This window comes from Metopolophium dirhodum, chromosome 7, assembly GCF_019925205.1.
Source record: "Metopolophium dirhodum isolate CAU chromosome 7, ASM1992520v1, whole genome shotgun sequence".
NCBI classification, from domain to species: Eukaryota; Metazoa; Arthropoda; class Insecta; order Hemiptera; family Aphididae; genus Metopolophium; species Metopolophium dirhodum.
The window spans coordinates 2,331,091-2,353,761 of NC_083566.1; the positions used below are offsets into that span (position 1 = coordinate 2,331,091).

General features: G+C 29.5%; 1 protein-coding gene across 3 annotated transcripts; it reads left to right on the forward strand.

Moving 5' to 3' along the window:
• Nucleotides 1–397: 397 nt before the first annotated feature.
• LOC132949769 (ubiquitin carboxyl-terminal hydrolase 39-like) lies at nucleotides 398–22,413 on the forward strand. 3 transcript variants are annotated; one of them, XM_061020839.1, is made up of 10 exons: nucleotides 419–946; nucleotides 1,145–1,271; nucleotides 14,930–15,079; nucleotides 15,229–15,342; nucleotides 16,241–16,642; nucleotides 17,061–17,347; nucleotides 17,440–17,568; nucleotides 17,691–17,752; nucleotides 19,358–19,580; nucleotides 21,878–22,413. In XM_061020839.1, the coding sequence occupies exons 2-10, from the start codon at nucleotides 1,151–1,153 to the stop codon at nucleotides 21,902–21,904; spliced, it is 1,515 nt and encodes a 504-aa protein (XP_060876822.1). In that variant the 5' UTR covers nucleotides 419–946; nucleotides 1,145–1,150; the 3' UTR covers nucleotides 21,905–22,413. The 3 variants fall into 3 exon arrangements, with proteins under 3 accessions (XP_060876820.1, XP_060876822.1, XP_060876821.1); XM_061020837.1 differs by lacking the exons at nucleotides 14,930–15,079; nucleotides 15,229–15,342; nucleotides 16,241–16,642; ... (3 more) ...; nucleotides 19,358–19,580; nucleotides 21,878–22,413 and adding an exon at nucleotides 6,308–14,921 and having other exon boundaries at nucleotides 398–946; XM_061020838.1 differs by lacking the exons at nucleotides 419–946; nucleotides 14,930–15,079; nucleotides 15,229–15,342; ... (4 more) ...; nucleotides 19,358–19,580; nucleotides 21,878–22,413 and adding exons at nucleotides 5,236–5,292; nucleotides 6,308–14,921.
• Nucleotides 22,414–22,671: the final 258 nt, after the last annotated feature.

The window sequence follows — 22,671 nt, forward strand, 5'->3', positions numbered from 1 at the left end:
CTCAGAATTAAAACGTTTAAAATGTTCAATTTTTATAGACAAAATATTTAAAATGTTCTCATAAGTATTTCATACTTAAAACAAAAATCTTAACATTATATAGACACAGTTGTTTTTAATAAATCATTTTTCATAAAATTCGAATGAAATTAGATATTCAAACGGAGAATAATGATTTTAGTTATTTGGCTGTAATAATTGTAATTTAAAAATGTTATGGTAACCACATTCAGCCAGAGCTATAAATCAAAGAGTCGATTTTTTCCCCAGAAATCACGGTTCACGGTTGTGGCCATCACTGTAACCATTACCGTAACCAGGTTAAACATATTCTTATCAGTATTATCAGTAATTTTCGATATAACCTAACCTCAAATAATAATTGTTTACCTCGGTTATTTTATTATTGTCAAAATTGTGTTGAGTTTACGGAATATAATATGGGCTGTGTGAGATTTGAGATTGACGAATGACGGCCGACAATATTTGTAAACACAGTTTGTCTCCATCACGTACAAGTATTTAGTGTACAACTGTACGCACTCGCTCAACCTTTAGCCTTTAGGCTTTGGCGAGATAATAAAACAATTATTAACTCCACGGTGTTTATGAACTATTTCTAATTTCTTTAGTTATTAACAGTACGTTACATTCAGTCCGTCATCATAATTATTATCGTTGTTACGTGTGAGGTCCTCTAAACGTCCAAGCTTTTATCGTTTGGACTGTCATTTGTCGAGTGAAACGACGTACCATTTGAGAACGGTTCGGCGCCCAACCGTTTCGTCTGTATTGCGCAGGCCGCCTCCGCACCGTACCACGGGAACCGACGGGGCGACTCCCCGAAATCAACACAACATTTATCGATCTCCAAGCGTCGCGTTTCTATTTTCACATTTGTGAAGTTCGCTGTAAAAGTGTCCATTACACCAACGATAATATACAGGTGTATATTGTTATTTTGTTTTTATCAGTCAATCGCCGTTGTTACTTGTTATTAAAGTCGGTTTACTCACGGTCTGTGATTAAAGGCACGCACATGCAGTTGACATTTAAAAACAAATTCTGCGTGTCTGACTGACTTGAACAATTGGTTTATTATTTTTTTTTTATCATAAATTATCTGTCATTAACTTAATCGTAGGTGTAAATGGCATCATTTAACCAAAGCGCGGATGAAAATAAACAGAATGGCAAGAGGAAATGGAATGAATCGCATTCGGACATAGAACGAAATTCTCAAGATGACGAAGACGACCACTCAACTACTGGTAAATTAAATTTTGTTAAATAATGGTTTGGTTGTAAAAAGTTGATAATTTATTCATATAATTCATTATGAGAGCTCGTAACAGCTTATCTGTTCTCTATACCTGTAATACAAATTCTAAAATAATTCATTAAGAGTAACTAATACAAAATGGTTCAACCATTAAGAATTACATAAAAATTAAAAGTAATAATTAGTACCTACCTAAAATAAAATTTATCTTATTATAAATGTCAAGTGAATTAAGGGTCACACTAGGTAGCTTATTTTTATCAGTCATTAACGTGTAATCAATACCATACCGCTCATAGGTACACTTATTGTAAAAAAAAAATATCGGACAGAATTTAAGAGAGGATACTTTTAAATTATAGATAGATGATTGCTATGTTATGTACATTATATTAAGATAATGAAATTAATATATAGGTATATTTCTTTCTTTAACCAATAAGTGGTACGGTGAACAAAAATTACGCTAATGGTATGGTGCGGTCTTAGACCACTTAGTTTTGTTAATTATATTAAGATCATATTTTACAATTGTTCCGTATTATTTGTAGAAATAATATATTTACAGTGTCAACTTTTATTTGACTATCATTTTTTTTGCTCAAATTTAATAAGTTTAAAGAAATTAATTAATTTTTTAGACATTTTAAGAAGTAAACCAAAACAAAAAAACTGCAGCTGTCTATGTAACCAGACCATACCACTTACGGGTTAATGGATGTGCATGTGTTATGAATAGGGCAGAGGACTTGTAGCATTTGCATATTTTTTTTGCACAGTCACAAAAATAGCAGAGTGCGAAGCAAATACGTTTCATGCTTCCGCAAAGCTAGTTTAAAAAATTTATTGTGCATATAAATGCATATTCTTTGGTTTTTAGGATATATTTCTTCCATTTTGTACTTTTAGATGCATATTTCAAATTATTTATCAATTTAACAATATTTTTTAGTCAACGTTTTTTATAATTTATTTTTACAACCAAAATAACGTTGAATTTAAAATTATTTTAAATTTTGATCAGCACCTGATCTTCACTTCCTCTGGAACCTATAATTACAAGGTGGGGATCACGGGTTAAAGCTGAATGTTATTATTACGAATACCAATAAATATAAACCACCATTAAAATAATTTTTTAAAGACGTTTTTTTAAAAATTGAATCAAGTACCTGTTACAGTGGGAAAAATGATTCAAGAAAAGATGAATGTTTTAGACAAAATAAAGGTTACCAAATACTAGCTCAAATTTCAAAAATTTTATCTGGAGAAGAAACTTCAATTGTCAGAATACCAAAAATCTTGAGCCTTGGCGATTTAGTATATTTTAAATATTATGCTCCTATAAATTCCGTTGATGTTGAACATTCTTTTTCAATGTTCGAAGTGCTGTTAGCAGACAATAGAAAAAGTTTTCAATTTGGAAATTTGGAAAAACATCTTATTGTACAATGTAACTTCTAAGATAAAAATGTGTGTTAATTTTAAAAATTTGAAACAAAAATATTTTGTCAATTCTTCTTTAGTAGTTGAAAAAGTTGAAAATTGAAAGTTTTGAAGAAGTATCCAGATAAGAAAACCCATAAAATAAATCCACATAATTCAAATGATAAATTGTAATTTGTAAGTTGTTAAATAAAGTTGTAAATAAAATGTATTCATTAAAATAATAGGCACCTACAGAAAATTCTTGTTTCTTATTCAAAAATATCCATTTTAAAATGCATATTTTTAGTGCATATTTTGTATATTTAAGTGCATATTTAGTGATTTTTTAGAGCTACAAGTCCTCTGCCCTAGTTATGAATAAATCAATAGGGATTATTGTTATTATTTTTATTTAAAAATTAGTATAAGTATCATTTGATTACAGTAGGTATATATATTAGTTGTGATGATAGGCCTGTAACTTGTAAAAATATTTCTTTGTTATTTAAATAAAACATGTCCATTAAGTATTTGTACATATGGTTATATTGTGCCAAGTGGATTAAGAAAGATAGAACAATTTTTACTAATTAACCAATATTAGCTATGCATTGGTAAGTAATGATAATTTGTTCATAAATAGAATACAAATTATTAATGCATGAGTGTCTTTAATTCAGTGGAGGTGTGAACTTTTTTTTTCTATGAAGCGATTTAATATAAGTAGCTACCCATCAATTGTTCCTGTGTTAATGTGAATGGTTAGTCTATACACCATCCCCACTATCAAATCCAGTTCATAAAAGTACATAAAATATTCTTAAATTATAAATAAGTATCATTAAGACCCTTCCCCACTTTTACATGAAGCAGTCGCTTCATAAAATAGTTATTCACGCCTCCACTGCTAGTATTTAAAGATTATTCAATCACACCTATAATTGTAGATTTTATATTTTACTACATTTCAAATATATCTTTAGTATTAAATTGGTTTACTTTTATACTATACTAAGAGCTTAAAATAAAGAAAATGTATTATGTTAAATATCCTTATAGGAAACATGAGAATTAAGAATACAATATTAAAAAGTAATTTCTTTAGCTAAATAATTGGATTTAAAATAAATTCTAAGTGAACTTAATTTGTTCCAAAATAGTTTGGTTTTAGTTAAAAATGTAGCCTTCACAATTTTTTTTAAGTTTAAGGTAATATGTACTTATTTATTACTATGAGATTTTTAAATTATCTTTGTGATAAATGTTAAGTATTTTTTCATCTATTATAATTCATTAAAATAACCTACATATCAGCACTTAGTGTACACCTTAAAATACTTATACTATTTACTGATTCAGAAATTTTAAAAGGATCATATATTTTAAATTAAAAATATATTTTACTCCAAGTTTTCTTAAATAATAGATTGACATCTTGTACTACTAAATACTAATACATTAAAATGTATAAAAACACAATTAAATTATGTACAGCTTGATGTTGTTTCAGAACAAAAAACTTAAAACATTATTTGGGTACTAAATTGCATTTATACAAAATGTTGTCAGTTATTATGTTAAAATTTTAATTTTCTAAATATTTTAGTAAGTAATTAATATTATTTCAATTATTTTAAGATTTAAGTAAATTGCTTTTTTTATCAAATTAAAATGTTTTATTTTCTTACAATATTTTTTATAAATTATGATGTTAAAATTATTCATTTGCAAGAAAAATAATAACATTAATAATTAATAAATTTAAAGTTTAAAAAAGTAAATACTTTATTTAATCAATATATAGACATTAAAAGACATTTTAATTTAGTTCAATTATTTAAAATTAATTTAATCAACATCTTAAAATATATTTTTCTGCCATTTACTTGTCTAAATAATCAGCAATTAATAAATTTAAAAATAGGTCTTAGCAATTTGAGTGCATTAAAAAACAAAATAGATATTTTATATTACATGTCGATGACAACATTTGAAAATAAAATTTGAATTAAGTTAACATTTTAATGTTTAATATTGTTTGGTATGCAACATAACAATTTTAATTTTATTTTATTCATTTAGATAATATAAACAAATAATTTAATTAAATTAAAAAGTTATTTTAGGCAAGATTATTATATCTCTATAATACCTTTATATCACTATTTATTATTTTCTTATTTATTTATGATATATTAGGCAATTACCATTTTATTTTAATAATACATTTTCTTTAATATTTGCATGCTTAAAGTATACTTGTTTAATTGTTTGGCAATTGAATAAAAAAAATTATAAATATTATTAAACATTACTATTGCTCTATTATTTTTTAAATTATTTCATTGGCCTATAAATATTTTTTTTCGGGATTGTCAAATACTCAATTTAGTTGCATACATACATTAAAATCGCTAATAACTAATATTTATTTATATACTTTATCTGCACTTAAAATATATTGTATTGTATAGATAAGGAATATAAAAATCAATAATATATTGTAATTTAAATATTTTTGTCAGATATGTTGTATCAAAACTGAAAGTTTATATTCATATTTCTGCAATGTGGTTTAAAAAGTGAGTTTTTAATTAAATAGTTGTAGCCTGTAGGTAGATCATTTAGTAATGTATATTTATATACCTATAAAAAGTTATACTTTAAATGTATTTAAAATAAAGTTATAAAAATTAATAAAGTATTATGTCCATATAAAACTAACAATAAAAATAAATAAAAAAAGACTTGTATGCTTATATTAAAAATTAATAAGTACCTACATAGTCGATAATTTAACTACCTATTATTTTTATATTCTATGCTTGAATTGATTTAAAAATATACTACAATGATAAAAGCAAAATTCAATATAAAGTTAGAAACAATTTATTTTACATTTTTATGAAAAATAATTCTAATATTAAATAATAAGTTTAATTAATATAGGTAATTTATAAATCTAGTCACTGGTATTATCACCCTAACACAGGCTGTATAAATTATATTATAATAAGTATTTATTACATATTATGTATGTAACATATATATATAATATGTTAATTAATTAAAATTATAAAATAATTTACACAGTATCTTAGTCTGAACAATGAAGATTCATTAGGACTAGTACTATGCTAGGAGAGCATCTTAGATTATATGTTAGTGATCCACATTTTCTGAACTTATCAAATCATAGGGACATTTCTGCTGTTCATATATTTTTTGTTCTTGTGATACATGGCTCGCGATTTAGTGGGTCAATAACTGATCTTAACATTAATTTTTCATAAATAAAGAAAATCAAGTCAGTTTTAATTTAAACCCTAAGTATAACTAAAATGTTAATTTTAAAAATAAATATATTAAAATAATTGGTTTTACGTTTTATACTATTTTTTTTAAATTTGGCTAATGCATAAAATGTAAAAACCTTACCAATATTCAATATTTAATTAAATAATTTTTATAATTATGCTAATTAATAATGTAAAGCTTTTTATAAGTTGTAATTTTGATTCCATTATTCATTATCACATAGGCTTAGTAATTATATTTTACTTGGCCATTAACAAAAGTTTTGGTGGTTCCATACAGAGATGGAGCAAGGTTACCAGGAACTCTGCAAAACTCAACCAACCATTCTCGTTGAAGATTTCGAGCCAATGAAGCCACTTGAAGAAGAAGAGTTAATGGAAGCATCTTTAACTACAGACCGTAAACAAGTTATTGTTGGCATATGTGCCATGAAAAAAAAAAGTTTTTCTAAACCAATGAAAGAAATTCTCAACAGGCTAGCTGAGTTCGAATATTTAAAAATGATAGTTTTTGAAGAAGAATTATTATTAAAACCTATCGAAGAATGGCCCATTTGTGATTGCTTGATATCTTTTCATTCTAAAGGATTTCCTCTTGAAAAAGCTATTAGATATGCTGAGCTTAGGAATCCATTGGTTATTAATCATTTGCCAACTCAGTTTGCTCTCCAAGATAGAAGGCAGGTTTATTCAATTTTGGAATCTGAAGGAATTCTAATTCCTAGGTATGCAGTTTTAGATAGAGAATCTCAGGATCCAAATTTACACGAGCTAGTAGAGTCTGAAGACCATGTTGAAATAAATGGTGTTGTATTCAATAAACCATTTGTTGAAAAACCAGTTTCTGCTGAAGATCATAATATTTATATTTATTATCCTACTTCAGCAGGAGGTGGAAGTCAGAGACTTTTTCGGAAAATCGGTAGTCGTAGTAGTGTTTATTCTCCAGAATCTAGAGTTAGGAAAACTGGTTCTTTTATATACGAAGATTTTATGCCAACTGACGGAACTGATGTTAAAGTATATACAGTTGGCCCAGATTATGCTCACGCGGAAGCACGTAAGTCACCTGCTCTGGACGGTAAAGTTGAACGTGATTCTGAAGGTAAGGAGATACGATATCCTATTATCCTCAGTAATTCTGAAAAAATGATTTCTCGTAAGGTATGTTTAGCATTTAAGCAAACTGTATGTGGCTTTGACCTACTACGAGCAAATGGTAAATCTTTTGTTTGTGATGTGAATGGATTTAGTTTTGTTAAAAATTCAAATAAATACTATGACGATTGTGCCAAAATATTAGGAAACATGATACTTAGAGAATTGGCACCTACACTTCATATACCTTGGTCAGTTCCTTTTCAACTAGATGACCCTCCAATTGTTCCTACTACTGTTGGGAAAATGATGGAATTACGGTGTGTTGTGGCTGTTATAAGACACGGAGATCGTACTCCTAAACAAAAAATGAAAGTTGAAGTTAGACATTCCAAGTTTTTTGATGTGTTTGAAAGGTATGGGGGTAAAATGAAAGGAGAAGTTAAATTAAAACATCCTAAGCAACTTCAAGAAGTTTTAGATATTGCCAGAGCATTGTTAGATGAAATTGAGCATCATGAAGCTGATCAAGAGCTCGAAGAGAAAAAAAGAAAACTTGAACAATTAAAAAGTGTTTTAGAAATGTATGGTCATTTTTCAGGAATAAATCGTAAAGTTCAAATGAAATATCAACCTCATGGAAGACCAAGAAAAGAACAAAGTGTAAATTTTAAACAAGACCCATCACTTGTTCTAATACTTAAATGGGGAGGTGAATTAACTCCGGCAGGGAGAGTTCAAGCTGAAAAATTAGGACAAATTTTCAGATGTATGTATCCTGGAGGCCAGGGTAGAAATTCAGATACTCAAGGATTGGGGCTACTTAGATTACATTCTACATTTCGCCATGATTTAAAAATTTATGCAAGTGATGAAGGTAGAGTGCAAATGACAGCTGCTGCATTTGCAAAAGGATTATTGGCCCTTGAAGGGGAATTAACACCAATTCTTGTACAAATGGTTAAAAGTGCCAATACAAATGGTTTATTAGATAATGATCGTGATTCCAGTGAACAACAAAATATGACAAAAGAACAGTTACACAAATTAATGCAGAATGACCATATATTTACTCCTGAAGATCGAGCAATGATAAATCCTTGTAGAGCTATAAGTATAGATGAAGCATTAGATTATGTAAAAAATCCTGTTCAGTGTTGTGAAATAGTACAAGAACTAATACAGAAGTTAGTTGCTGTTGTAGAATCCAAAAAAGATGATCCAAAAAAAGCAGACACTGTATTATACCATGGTGAAACGTGGGAACTTATGGGACAACGATGGTCAAAAATTGAAAAAGATTTTTATACTAAAAATAAAAAATTTGATATATCCAAGATTCCTGATATATATGATTGTATAAAATATGATTTACAGCATAATCAACGAACCTTACAATTTGAAGAAGCTGAAGAATTGTATACGTATGCCAAATATTTGGCCGATATAGTTATCCCTCAAGAATATGGGTTGGATATAGATGAAAAGGTTACAATTAGTCAAGGAATTTGCACTCCTTTATTAAGAAAACTTAAATCTGACTTGCAACGAAATGTTGAAGAGCCATGTGAAGAAGCAGATGATGAAACAGTAAATCGTTTAAATCCTACATATTCATATGGTGTATTAAGTCCTAGAAGACATGTAAGATCTCGTTTATATTTTACTAGTGAAAGCCATATCCATTCACTTTTATCTATTTTGAGATTTGGTGGCCTGTTAGATGTGTACAATGATGAACAATGGGGTCGAGCTATGGAATATGTCAGTATTGTTTCAGAACTTAACTATATGACTCAAATTGTCATTATGTTGTACGAAGATCCTACCAAAGATGTAAAATCCGATGAGAGATTCCATGTAGAACTACATTTTAGCCCTGGTGTTAATTGTTGTGTTCGAAAAAATTTACCGCCAGGTCCTGGTTTTCGACCACAAACAGGTAGTAATTTCAAAACAAAACATAAAGATTACGAAGAGGATGATTCATTAGATGAAGATGAAGGGCATAGTAGATTTTCTGTGACAGAACCGCAAATTGAAGAAGAAGAAGAAGAAGATCATAGTCGATTTTCTATTACTGAAGATGATAAAAAAGAATCATCTGAACCGCCAATATTTTCTGAGGATGACACTTGCGATGGACCAATGAAGTTCAAATTTTGTCAGCCTCAAAATGCTACAGCCAAGAGACATTGTTATTTTTCACATTTGTTTTCTGCATCTCCACCAACCAGTAGTTTGTTTAGTACTGCTGTAATTAGTGGCTCATCTAGCACTTCAGATTTACATGACTTGATGACAGGTCCTTCAAGCTATGCTGGTTCAATAATTGGTTGCGATGGGGTTCCACCAATAAGACCTTTAGAAACATTGCACAATGCATTGTCATTAAATCAAGTTATAACTTTTTTTGATAAGGTTATTAATAACCAAGAACCAAGTTCACCAGAAATTTGGCCATAATATGTTAATTATTTTATTATAAATGCCAATATTAAACAGTATGGTTAGAATTACTAAAAATCTATTAATTCATTATATACCTACGTTTTTAAAATAATTATATTCTTAATGCTTGAACAAAGTATTAACTAAACAATAGTATTTATCATTTTTAACTAAATGTTACTCTTATGAATTAAGTGTTTAAAAAATTATGAATGTATTACAGTAGATAATATTATATAATTTATAAATCAATATTTATATTCCTATAATAATATTTTAATAAATCAACGGTTCTCAAGTTTTTTTTTTATTGAAGTCTTATTGAATTTGCTAATATTATAAGGTTTCAATCATTTAAATAATTACCATGGGTAAATGTTATATCCATTTTTTAATTCTAGAGTTACATAATATTATGTATTAGTTTAAATTTAAATTTAAGAAACATTTTCTAAGAATTTATAAAAGTGAAAAATGTAAATGCTTGGTTTAAATAATTAAGCGGGTTTGACGTTTCCTTGGAAAAAATCATAGCTTCAATAAAATATGTTTGAGAACCACAGTAGTAAAAATTAGAATATATTATATTTGTGATTTTGATGTTTACAGTTTTAAAGTCTAAGTTAATGTAATGTTAATTAATGTAAGTACCTGAATTTGTAAATATTTTATGTTGTTGAATATTTTTGTGGACCAAAAATACATAATATTTAATTTATTTACTAAAATTATTACTATTTTTATTGTTATTGTCTGGTTGTTAATCAACTTCAGAAATACTGGCAAAGCTATTCCCATCTTAAGTAGTTAAATATATACAATACTTTAAAGTAGTAGGTATTATTTAAAAATGATTTTATACTCAAAACAAAAAACTTTTATATTATCATATTTAAATAAAATAATTATAAAAACTATCAGCCATGTCGGTGCAGGGCATTATTGGCCTTGACAATTTAGTATTAAGAAATATTATTTCACTATTCATTCTTTAAACTCTATTTAAATTTTGATAAATTGGTTCTTTATTAATTTCTTTTCAATTTTATAACAGTTCTAATTAATTTTCTTGTCATGTTGAAATGTTCATCTTTTTATACATCTTAATTACCGTTAAATGAATGATAATAAAAACAAGTATAGTTTACAATAAGTATTTATAAGGTTATAAGTAAAATATAAAATGTTTATATTTATATACATGGGTCAAGCTTTTTTTGAAATTACTATTGTTAAACACTTATATTAATTCAATACTTGATGCAATGAGAAGCAGTTATTTTGCAATTAAAAGTAAGAGTTCAATAAATGTGGTTATTTTAACATTAAGTAACCTTTGGTTAAATTGTTTACACATATACTCCGTTCGCTGAGAGAATGTGGTTACTTAGCGCTTACGACTAGAGCCGAGAAACGGGGTTTTGTGTCATTGCAGCTGCAGGGTATGACGCGTTCTGGTTTGTGTACTACCACATTCTCTCGGCAAACAGAGGATATGGGTATAATAGTATGTGGAGTTAAAAAATAAATCTGTAATTATTAAACGTACAATAATTAAAATTTTTAAATGCATTACTCATTTAAAATTAATGCGTCATGTTTTTAATTCTTAAGAAATGTAAAATTGATGAAGGATAAAATTAATTTTATAATAAAAACTAACAGTATGATGGTATCAATTATTGCAACTAAAAATGATAATTATAAGATTTCTCTGCGTGTATAGTTTGGAAATATATTTTAAATTGTTGAAATTACACATATAACCTATGATTTATTTTCTTACAACCCGTCCGTCGTCCTAATTGATAAAATTCTCATATCGTCTAGTTTTTCGATTAAAATACTCTCGATTTTAGACCAATTTAATATTTTAGCTAAGAAATAGTGTCAAATTAAAAATACCTACCTACGAACAAGTCAACAAAATAATATGTTAACTTATTTTATGTTTATTTATTATAACCAGATTCTTCAGATGATAAATATATATATAAATAACTTCGTATCCCATGCCATATATTCAATGATAAATGTGTATAATGTATATATTAATAAATAATAATTTTATATAATAACAACAGATTAGCTTTGATCGTGATTTTTATTAAATTATAGTCTTATTTTTAGACTAGCTGTATATACAGACTTTGCTCGGGAAAAATAAACAAACTTTAAAAACGGAGGTATATTGGTGTATTTCGGTTTTATATAGTGTACGTCGCTTTCTGAATTTTTTCGATCGAGATGGACAATCTACCTACGGGGAAATAGATGGAGCAATTAGTATGTTTTCGAACGTTGTTCAAACTACTCTCTAACTTTCTGGATATCTCTAATAACAATCTCTGAAACTTTCGTTATTATCAGTCAATTATTTGTAGAGCCTATAAGCTACAAACCAGTGGCAGATACGAGGGGGGGGGAAGGGGCGTTCACCCTCATTGAATTTTTTAACGTTATTTTTTATTATAATATTTGGCTAAACAAAAGAAGTAATTTAATGTTTGAAATTCGCCCCCTCCCTTGGGTGACTTCTGGATCAGCTACTGCTACAAACAGTAGGTAATTAGCATTTTGTTGCACATTTGAATAATAAATAATAAATTTAATATTATTTTATTGTATTTTATTTTTAAAAATCCCATAGAGCAACGATTAGGGTGGGTCGGCTAGTCTATACCAATTTTTATTTTCAATTGAATTTCTGTAACCAATGCAACCCTATGTGCAAACAAAAAATGTATTTTTTGATTTATGTAATGCAAAACGAAATTCATGTGTGAGCCACCTTATTATACCTAACCTAACCTACAGGGGTAAAATAATATTAGAACGCCATTCGAGTCTCCAAGAATATATTGATATAATTTTTATTGAAATCGTTCCAGTAGTTGCTGAGATCAGTGCGTACAAACTTTACTTTACTTTTATAATATTATTAAGAGTATGAGTTGTTTATTAAAAATATTTTTCATTCTTATTTATTTTATAAAATCGATGCTTAAAAACCACAGGAACAATAAAAACAAATCAAAGTTTAAACATAATGAAGTATAATATATTCATTTACTTTCGCATTTATAACAGTATTTTGACTTATTATACCTACCTATTATAATAAAGTTTTTGTGTAATAAATGTAATAATAATAAATTAATGTAATACTATGTATAAATATCGAAAATAATAATCAAATATAATTAATGATCGGGGAAAAAAATTAAATGTTATAAAATCATTGATTTTTCTATAAACACAGTAATTGTTCATCAATTATATAACTATAAATTTAACTTTTTTCTTACATGAACCAATTGCAAGCAGAAATAAACGAATATGTGGTTATGATTTTAATATTATTAGTTATTAATATAGCGGATGAGCCACCCTAAAATAACAGGTTCAATATGATGCTTCCTTGAATCGTCAAAATCGGCCAAATATTTGTTGTTAATCTAGTATTTTTTTTTTATTAATAAGTATTATACATTTTGCCTTAAATGTATAGTTGCTGTTACCTGTGGATTATATTGTTACGACCCGTCCGTGACCCCAAATAGGTAATATGTATGAAAAATGTTGTGAATTGGTCAAAACTCAAAAGTAGTGGATTTGTTGAAATTTGCATATACATAATTTAGGTATACCCCAACAAATAATATAATATGTTAACTGACTATCTATTATAATCGATGTACCTACCTACCTACCTATCGTTTCCGGGTTGCTTCAGTTGAAATTTTCTCAATATTTTTTTGTCAAATTCGGTCGAGTATTTTTTTAGTACCTATATAAACGTAATTTTCCTCTGATATATAACTACTCAATATAATAGTTTCTTAATTTTACACTTAAATAAAATTGTTCTAACGATTAGCCTGAATGACAAAATATAATAGTATACGGAAAATTATATACAAACATCCAATCACAATAATTATTTTATTACCCATAACCATGTAACCCTTAAATATAAACAAAATATATTAGGGTTGGAAAAAGAAAGTAAAACCGCTTTCTGAGTCTCGAGGAATCTATTGATACAGCTTTTTTACCTCAATCTGTTAAGTCGTTCGAAATTACACGATCACCACAGACGCACAGAATATCTTAAAATATAATCTAAAGATATTTTGTTATGTGATTTTTTAACGGTAATGTATTGCATTCGACGAAGAAAAAAACTACTGATTCAGTGAATATTATATTCACCTGCGTTTAATCATACCAAAAATAACTACTAGGTCTAATTTGTTACAAGAAACCAGCCTCAAAGTTGAAGAATGAAACGTTTTTGCTACTCCAAAAGGTAATGACTGTGGCACACACAAAAATACACTGTAAAGCCGATATATTCATCGCTTCACTCAGAATCTAAAAAATAAATGCCGATGTTAAATATCTATTTTTTTTTTTTTTTTTACTACAAAATTAGCAATGTATATTACAATTATTTCGCAAATAAAAAATAATTTTCAACGAAATTATGTTATGGGGCCTATAAACTGCGACACTACGGCTACTCTGATCCAACGAAGTTGCACAGGAGGGGGGGGGGGCTTTGGTGATGCAGAATATAGCCTAGTGGGCCTTTTTTTTGGCTGTGAATTTTGACATGGTTTTGATGGTTTATCCTATATATATGTCAAGTCGATGGAAAATCAGGAAAATTATGTATCTAAAAGTGTAAAAATACGAGTTTACTATAAAAGCCAGAAGAATGAGTTTCCGTCTTGAATAGAGCTTTTGAAATAAATGTAGTTAGCTCCCAACCGATTTTTGGGATTTTTTTCCAAAATTTGTATTATGACGGCACTTTCAAAAAAAGTTAATAAAAAATCATGTTTTCAAGTTTTAAAAAAAAAAAAACATTTTTGAATTTTTTTTTGTATAAATGTTAGCTCTTTTATCCTCAATATCTTAATAGAATCAGAAATTATCCCACCTACGTTATCGTACTTACGATATTATACTTACTTATTTAAGTAATAACAACAAAAAATACCCCTCCCGACGAGGGGTCGTGTGCGAGAAAACGCAAAATGGCGAATTTTAAAAACTTTTAACTAAGTAAAATTCTAATTGCACCATTGTTCTTAACTCGTTGAAATACATAGGTTTTACAAAAAAATCGCTTGGGAGCCAACAGCTAAACTGCTGCATTTATGCCTTTTTTTTTGTTACTATTATATTAAAAAGATCAAAAAATAATACATTTTTGTTTGCCTGGTTTATGACATCCCCATCCCCAAACGGCCAATCGTTTTTAAATCGTATAACACTTGTATGCATTTTATGATTCGTTTGGCGAAAACCCGAACGAAATACAACTGCTCTGTTTCTGTTGTAGACAAATGGATGAAAAAAGTGCACCGCTTGTGTCCGTATTTAGACACGATCAACCGACAGGTGTTGGACTTTGATTTCGAAAAATTGTGTTCCGTGTCGCTGTCGCGGATCAACGTCTACGCGTGTCTAGTGTGCGGTAAATATTTTCAAGGTAACGTATATTATTTTGCGCTCGAAACGAATAACGCCGCACGTACTCATAATACATTGTGTTTGTACTTTTCATGGACCCGTTCCAATCGACGACGATCTACTGCGGCTGTTTATCATCGTTTTGTTTATGATCGATGGTCATTGCAGGTCGCGGCACCAACACTCACGCCTACACTCACAGCGTCGCCGAGAGTCACCACGTTTTTTTGAACCTACAAACCTTGAAGTTCTACTGTCTGCCCGATAACTACGAAATAGTCGGTCAGTATATTGTATAAAAGCGTAGTATTTTTTTGGGGACGTCATCCTGTCGAGCTTAGGTATTTACGTGTTATTATAGTGTTGACGCTAAACGAATGTGCGGTAGTTGACCCCGCCTCTGACCGCTGTTGACTAATCGAAACCAGATATTTTAGGTGACGTTCATATCAAGTATGTGTGAATTGCAAATGCACGTTTAATTTAAACTATTTTTTTTTCTTACTATGTTTAAAAACTTTATATCCTTTGGAATGTGATAAAAAAACGCAGTACGATATTATGACAGATTACTATTTATTTTCAAAGATCTCGCCAACAGCTGTTGCTATCTAGTACGACATTGCTTCACGGTAGGTAGTGTCACCAACCGCACTTACCTTTGACCCAACTATAATTATCAGTTATTAATTTAGAGCTGGGATTGAAATGCCCAAAAAATCACAAAAAAATGCAGATATGATACGTTTGAAAATGTATTTTTTGCTGTTTAAAATCTATATTGTATATATTGTCCCACCATATCTTACCTACGAACTCTGCCAAGTCCGCGCAATCTTCTGTGTCCATAACGTTAACAACGTTAATATTGTTACTTGGCATGTAATGAAAAAATAAATATAATGAGTATAATGATGAAAAAGCGGGTATGAGTAAGTCGCTCTGTTGTATTTAAGGTGTCTATAGAGGGCAATGGCGGAAATACATTAAAATTTCAGGGGGGCAAACATTATTAACATCAATGTAAGCGGGGGGGGGGGGGCTTCGGTTCTACAAAAGTAAAAAAAGAGTTTTAAAGGAGTATACCCTGATTAGAGTATAATATATAAGTTTATTACATGTACAATATGGAATAAATGTCTAATATATTATTATATACACTTGTGCACAACGCTATTAGATTCCTCGCTGGACGACATCAAGTACGTGCTGAACCCGACTTTCGCGCCCAAGCACGTCGGCCAGCTGGACACGTGCGACAAACGGTCGCGGGCAATCGACGGCACGCTTTACCTGCCTGGCATCGTGGGCCTGAACAATATCAAGGCCAACGACTATTGCAACGTCATCTTACAGGCGTTATCCAACGTCACGCCACTCCGGGACTACTTTCTGGATGAGAGGAACTACGCTAAGGTGAAACGGCCACCCGGCGACAGTGTATTCCTGCTGGTCCAGCGGTTCGGTGAGCTCATGCGGAAGCTGTGGAACCCGCGAAACTTCAAGGCGCATGTGTCGCCACACGAAATGCTACAGGCGGTCGTCCTGTGGAGCGGCAAGAAGTTTCAGTTCACCGAGCAGGGTGAGTACCGCCACCATCAACTGGGGCTCGTACAAAATTGTTTTCCTGTTCAGTGTCTACCTATATTATGCTTAGTATATACACTATACTGCAGTATAATATAACCTAAATTATTTTGTACTTTTAGCTAATGGGTTTTCTATATAACTTATCTACATAATATCTCGGCCTATATTTCAGTGTCTTTGGTAATCTTTCTTTTTTTTTTTATCCTGTACTCCTGGAACAGCCTCCCCCCCCCATATAAATACTCATACCCACTGATTCCATATACTCATAACTTATAAGTAATATTATTTTGCTGTTACAACCGTATAAATATTAATTACTACAGAAACGGTGCTTGCCCTTTTTTATGACATAATCACTAATAAACCATCTCTTGTGTGTGTGTGTGTGTGTGTGTATGCGTGCGTAGGCGACCCGATTGACTTTTTGTCGTGGTTTTTGAACTCTTTGCACAGAGCGTTGAATGGGAAGAAGAGCCGTCACTCCAGTATCGTGTATAAGACGTTCATGGGCAGTATGCGCGTGAAGACTCGAAAGATTCCGCCTGTGGAGCTGGACGAAAAACAGAGGTACAGTCTGCTGTGCACGGACGAATATGCCGAGCACGTGTCCGAATCGCCGTTTCTCTATTTGACTTGTGATCTGCCGCCGCCACCGTTGTTCAAAGATGAAGTCATGGAGAACATCATACCGCAAGTATGTAATATACTAATATGTAACCGATTGTCGGCGACCTCGAATTTAGCTGGCTGTGCAGGTGATTAACCGGTCGAATCGTGTGTTTAAAGGTGAGTTTGTATTCTCTGCTGACTAAGTTCAACAATGAATCGGAAAAAGAGTACAAGACTTACAAGGAAAACTTCATGAAACGTTTCGAGATCACTCAGCTCCCGCCGTACTTGATCCTATACATAAAGGTTTGGATGACTGTATTGTGTGTATGCGATTGTCACCGATCGGGCACGCGTTTCAATTTAATAAATTATTTGTATTTATCATTAATCACATATCATATGCTATTCCGGCTCACTCATTTCAGCGTTTTACGAAGAACACGTTTTTCGTCGAGAAGAATCCCACTATCGTCAACTTCCCTGTAAAGTGAGTACAAAGAAAAGAAATTATAATATATAAATCGTATACCTACAATGGCGTCGTGCTAAAAAAAAACTACATAGTACTACAACTACTAGATTTGGCTTTTGTAGTTTTGTGTAATGTTGAAGTCGACAAAATAGCCGACAGTTCTAATCAAAGAGGACCCGTGCTTAAAATTTGTTCATTGAAATTTGAAATGTAATTTGACAATGACTTTTTATAAATATACAAATGTAATTAAACTATCGCTTTTCAAATCTTATGAATGACAAATTTATAAACATTGACCTCTATGATAAAAAGTCGGTAATTTTACCGACTTCGACATTAGCCAAGTCGGCTATCTAGTTACCTAGTAGTTGTAGTATATATTTGTGGCACTTGGTTAGGAAAGTTGTAGGAGTGGCATATTATACTTCTGTATATATGCAGGTTTCGATTTAAACTTTAAAGTAGACCGAACCAATAACCTATTCTATACAAAGAGAATTGAAGAGATTAAAAAGGCACATTTATTGAATAACTTATAAATTTTAGGTAAAAAGTTCATATATTTTGATTTTTTTTATCTGTTTTTATGAATCTATAATCTCTATAAACGAATGTTTCCTGACTGACTGACTTTCTGACTGACTGATCAATGACTATCAATGACATAGAGCCTAAACTAATGATATCTAGAGACTTGAAATTTTCATGGTACCTTCGTACCACCACGTAAGTGTGCACTAAGAAAGGATTTTCCAAAATTCGCATCTTAAAGAAGTGCTGACCCAATGATTTTGAGAATCACAAAAGAAATAAAAAAAATTTGGTTTATAAATGGTTGCCATTGGTTACTCGGGCAGATGAGTTAAAGCATGCATCAAATTGTTGCTTTATATATTATTGTCTCGAATAAAGAAATTGTATCTTACAATAAATAAGAGTATTTAGAAAATGATTCTTCTATATTATGTTAAATCTTTGTTGCCTATAGACACAACTATACTCTACCAATTTTGACAAAATATTCAGAAATTGTTCATTTGTTCTTAGAGACAGCAAAAAAGTTGAGAGGGAGAAATACGTTTGAAAATATACCGAGAGCTATAATATCTGATCTGAGGTACATTAAAAATTTAAAACCGATATAACGCCATATTTTATGTTTGTTCATTTTTTCCATGAACATTCTATACTCAATTATTTCACATACATGTTTAGACATTTTCTTTTGTTAAAGATTTGTGCAAAATAGCAAAAAACTAATTTTTCCCTTTTATAACAAAACTTTTTTATAAAGTCATGTTTTCGTTATAGCCTGGTATACATGACAGCGTATTATTATTTTTGTCCTACCAGTTTTTCCAACCATATCATATTAAAAAAAAATACATGGCGTAGTTCATAATATAGTATAGTAGTACCTATACTATAATGTAACTGATAATTTATAGCTAGATAAGTTATAATTTTTTTTTTAATAATTTATATATATTTAATTAATTGTTCTGCATATTTAAGATTTGTATAATCACATTTTCTCAGTTTTAACTTATATAACTTCTAAGGCTGCAGAACCCTAGTTGTGCGACCGTTACTAATATATACATTTTCCGTTTTAAGGAACGTGGACTTCGGAGACATACTCACACCAGAGGTAAAAGCAGCGCATAAAAATACTTCGTACGACTTGATCGCCAACATCGTACATGACGGGGAACCAAACAAAGGCACGTATCGCGTGCACGTGCTAAAACAAGGAAACAGCAAGTGGTACGAGATGCAAGATTTGCACGTCAGCGACATACTCCCGCAGATGATCACTCTGACCGAAGCGTACATCCAGGTAATGATCGATAATAATAATGATGATAATATGTAATAACTAACAGTAATGTCGACGACTGTTGTTTTGTATTGCGTTATATACACTACGTGGTTACCGGCTCCAGGCCGGAATGTCCGCAAAATAAAAATCACAAATTATATAGGTCCTAAAAAAATGTTACCTACTTAAAAAGTAAGATTAAATAATTTGAAAATAATAAAATATAATTTGGTTCTAAATTATATAATTTATCTATTCAATTAATATAATACAATTTAATTTCACTGCCCAGTGTTTATTATTTCAAGATGACTTTAGAAATCATGTGCTGACCGCCGTTGTATTTACGGTAGTTATCTATTGGCGTGTTCTGAATAATTGAAGTCGACGTGCATGTTTCTGATAGCTTGCACATATTATTAAAAGTAGATCACAAGTTATTAATAACAAGAACAAAATAATATGACAACGTTGGAATATAACTGTGAAATATTGAAGCCCTATGATAATACAATAATGCGTCAATCGTACATACAATTGTGACAAAAAAACCTAATAGTTTACTTGTAACTTATAGTAGGATGCGTGTAATCGAATTTTACTGACCAAAAATAGTTATTATTAAATATTTCCATTGGTGCGTTTTCTTGTTATGTTTGTCAGTTTGTCATCGACGTCTTCCCTTGCATTAACAATCGTAAGACTAAGATGCCTACATTTCCAGACCATAGTACATCGAGAAAACCGTTCTTCGGTCTAAATCGTGATAATTTACATTATACAAGCATTGAAGCATTGTTGTAATTTGAAACTCTAAATGTTATAAATTAAAATGTTAAGAAAAACAATGATATTTAATAAAACATTTTCAATCAAATGTGATGTTTATTTAACATATTCTACTTTAAAATTGATTATAATTATACGCACTATTTTGTAAAATGCCAACTATTTTAGATTCTGAGCGGAGCGAAAATTGTATTGATTTTACAATGGTATGTTTTTTTATTTTTTGTGTTCGTGTACACGATAAGTAGTCGACAAAATCGATTTTAATTTTTGTGTAACTCTAAAACAAATGATCATAGATACATGAAATTTTCACTGAATGTTTATATTAGCATTTTCTATACACCATACAACTTTCAAAATATGTTTACTTGTTTTGAACCGTTTACTGCTGACATATTCAGTTTCCAATTTTTTAGTTTCAGTTTCTATAAATGTCAATTAATTTTTTTTCTTTGGGTCAAAATGTTGAAAATGTAATACAAGGCTTCTAGTATATTGTTACAATGACATTTGAAAAATTTTACATAGTCACAAATTTCTTATGAAACATTTAAAGTTCGAATTTCGACAAAAGGCGTAAAAATCACGAAAATAGAAAAATTATTTTGAGTTAGAAACATATAAAAAATTTTTTTTTAAATCTAAGGTTTGAAAATTTAATTCAAGATTCCTCATAAGTTTTTCTACCTTTATCAAAAAAAAAAATGTCTACCGGAGGTTCAAATTAAATTTAATGAGCGTTCGAAGTTCAATTTTTTTAACATTGCATATTCACTAGAATTCTTATTTAGCGATTTTCTTATTTTGTTGTAATTCAAAAACAAATAACTGTAGATACATACAATTTACACCATATGTTTATTTTATCAATTCCATACTAGATAAAATTTTTAAAATATTTTTACTCGTTATGAGCTGTTTACGGACATTTTCAGTTTTCAATTTTTTTAGTATTTTTCTATAATTGTATTTATTTTGTTAAAAAGCTTGAAAATTTAATACAAGGCTCCTGATATATTGTTTAAAAATTTGTATATTAAAAATGCATAGGCACGATTTCTTTTTATAATCGTTTAAAGTTCAAATTTTGCCAAAATGTATCAAATTTAAAATTTAAAAAATTATTTTGTAGTAAAAATATATAAACTATTCAACTTTTATATCTAAGGATTCCAAATTTAAGACAAGGTTTCACGTAAATAGGTAAATAAATTACTTTATTCACAATAATATCATCAAACATACTCATATTAATATCATATTATACTGTACCTTCTTCGCTCAGAATCTTTTTTCGTATACAAATTTAACACCATCCATTATAGTGTCTCACTTTTGTAACCTACTATACAGCAGAGCGACACCCACTTGTCCACCTTCTTTATTTACTTTTTCAGTGATAATAATAATAATTATTATAGTGTAGTTATATTTTAAATTTTAATTATTTTTAAAGAATAATTTAATTGTTTAGTTGTGTGTTTTAAAAAATATTTATTAATTCTCGTGTTTAATATTTCTAGATTTACAAGCTCAGAACTGATAGATAGCTGTACAATTTGTTTTGAAGATATTTTTAATAAAAATAATTTATTTGTGTAGTTTTTATTTATCATTTAAGAAATAGGTAAGTCAAACATTTGATGTAATAATAATTTCTGTATTTTTTTTTTTTAACACAAAACCTTACACAACAAAATTATTTATATTTTAATAAAATAATAAATTGTACATTAAAATTTAAAATTTAAAACAAATATTTAGTTCGACAATCACTGTCACCTAAGCCCCATATGTTTGTATGTACCTAATATGGAACTTGTAATGTAATGTAATTTTTCAAGTCGATTATTTTGTTTGATTTAATCTACAAATGTATAAACGTATACAACTATAAAATATATTATTTTTGTCATCAGAGCCATATCTGTTTCATGTTTACCTATCTCTTTTATGGCATTTTTTTTTGATTTTTATTAGTTTAAACTGTTAAGGTTTAATGAAATATTTTTTTCCAAAAACAAACTGTATATTATATTATATAGTAATTTTATTATAATATTATTTCATGTATTATTAACTATAGGGCGTTTCATAACAACTGCGACTCGACGCAAACGTGCCTCGTGATGTCCTTTCATTAGGGTTTCTAAAACTAGCACGTAATAATGCGCGGCAAATTTAAAACTGATAACGAATATTTTACACATTTTTCGATCTTAGTTAAAAAGTCCTGGTTTGAGACAAAACCACCACGAAGCTCGTTAGCGTCGAGTCGCAGTTGCTATGAAACGCACTATATAGCTGTTAATGCCTA

Excerpts from the sequence above, each read along its gene's own strand:
- LOC132949769 (XM_061020837.1), top strand. The coding sequence starts at position 1,151 with ATGGCATCATTTAACCAAAGCGCGGATGAAAATAAACAGAATGGCAAG. Across the intron at positions 1,272-6,307 it reads AGACGACCACTCAACTACTG|AGATGGAGCAAGGTTACCAG; the intron begins GTAAATTAAATT and ends GGTTCCATACAG.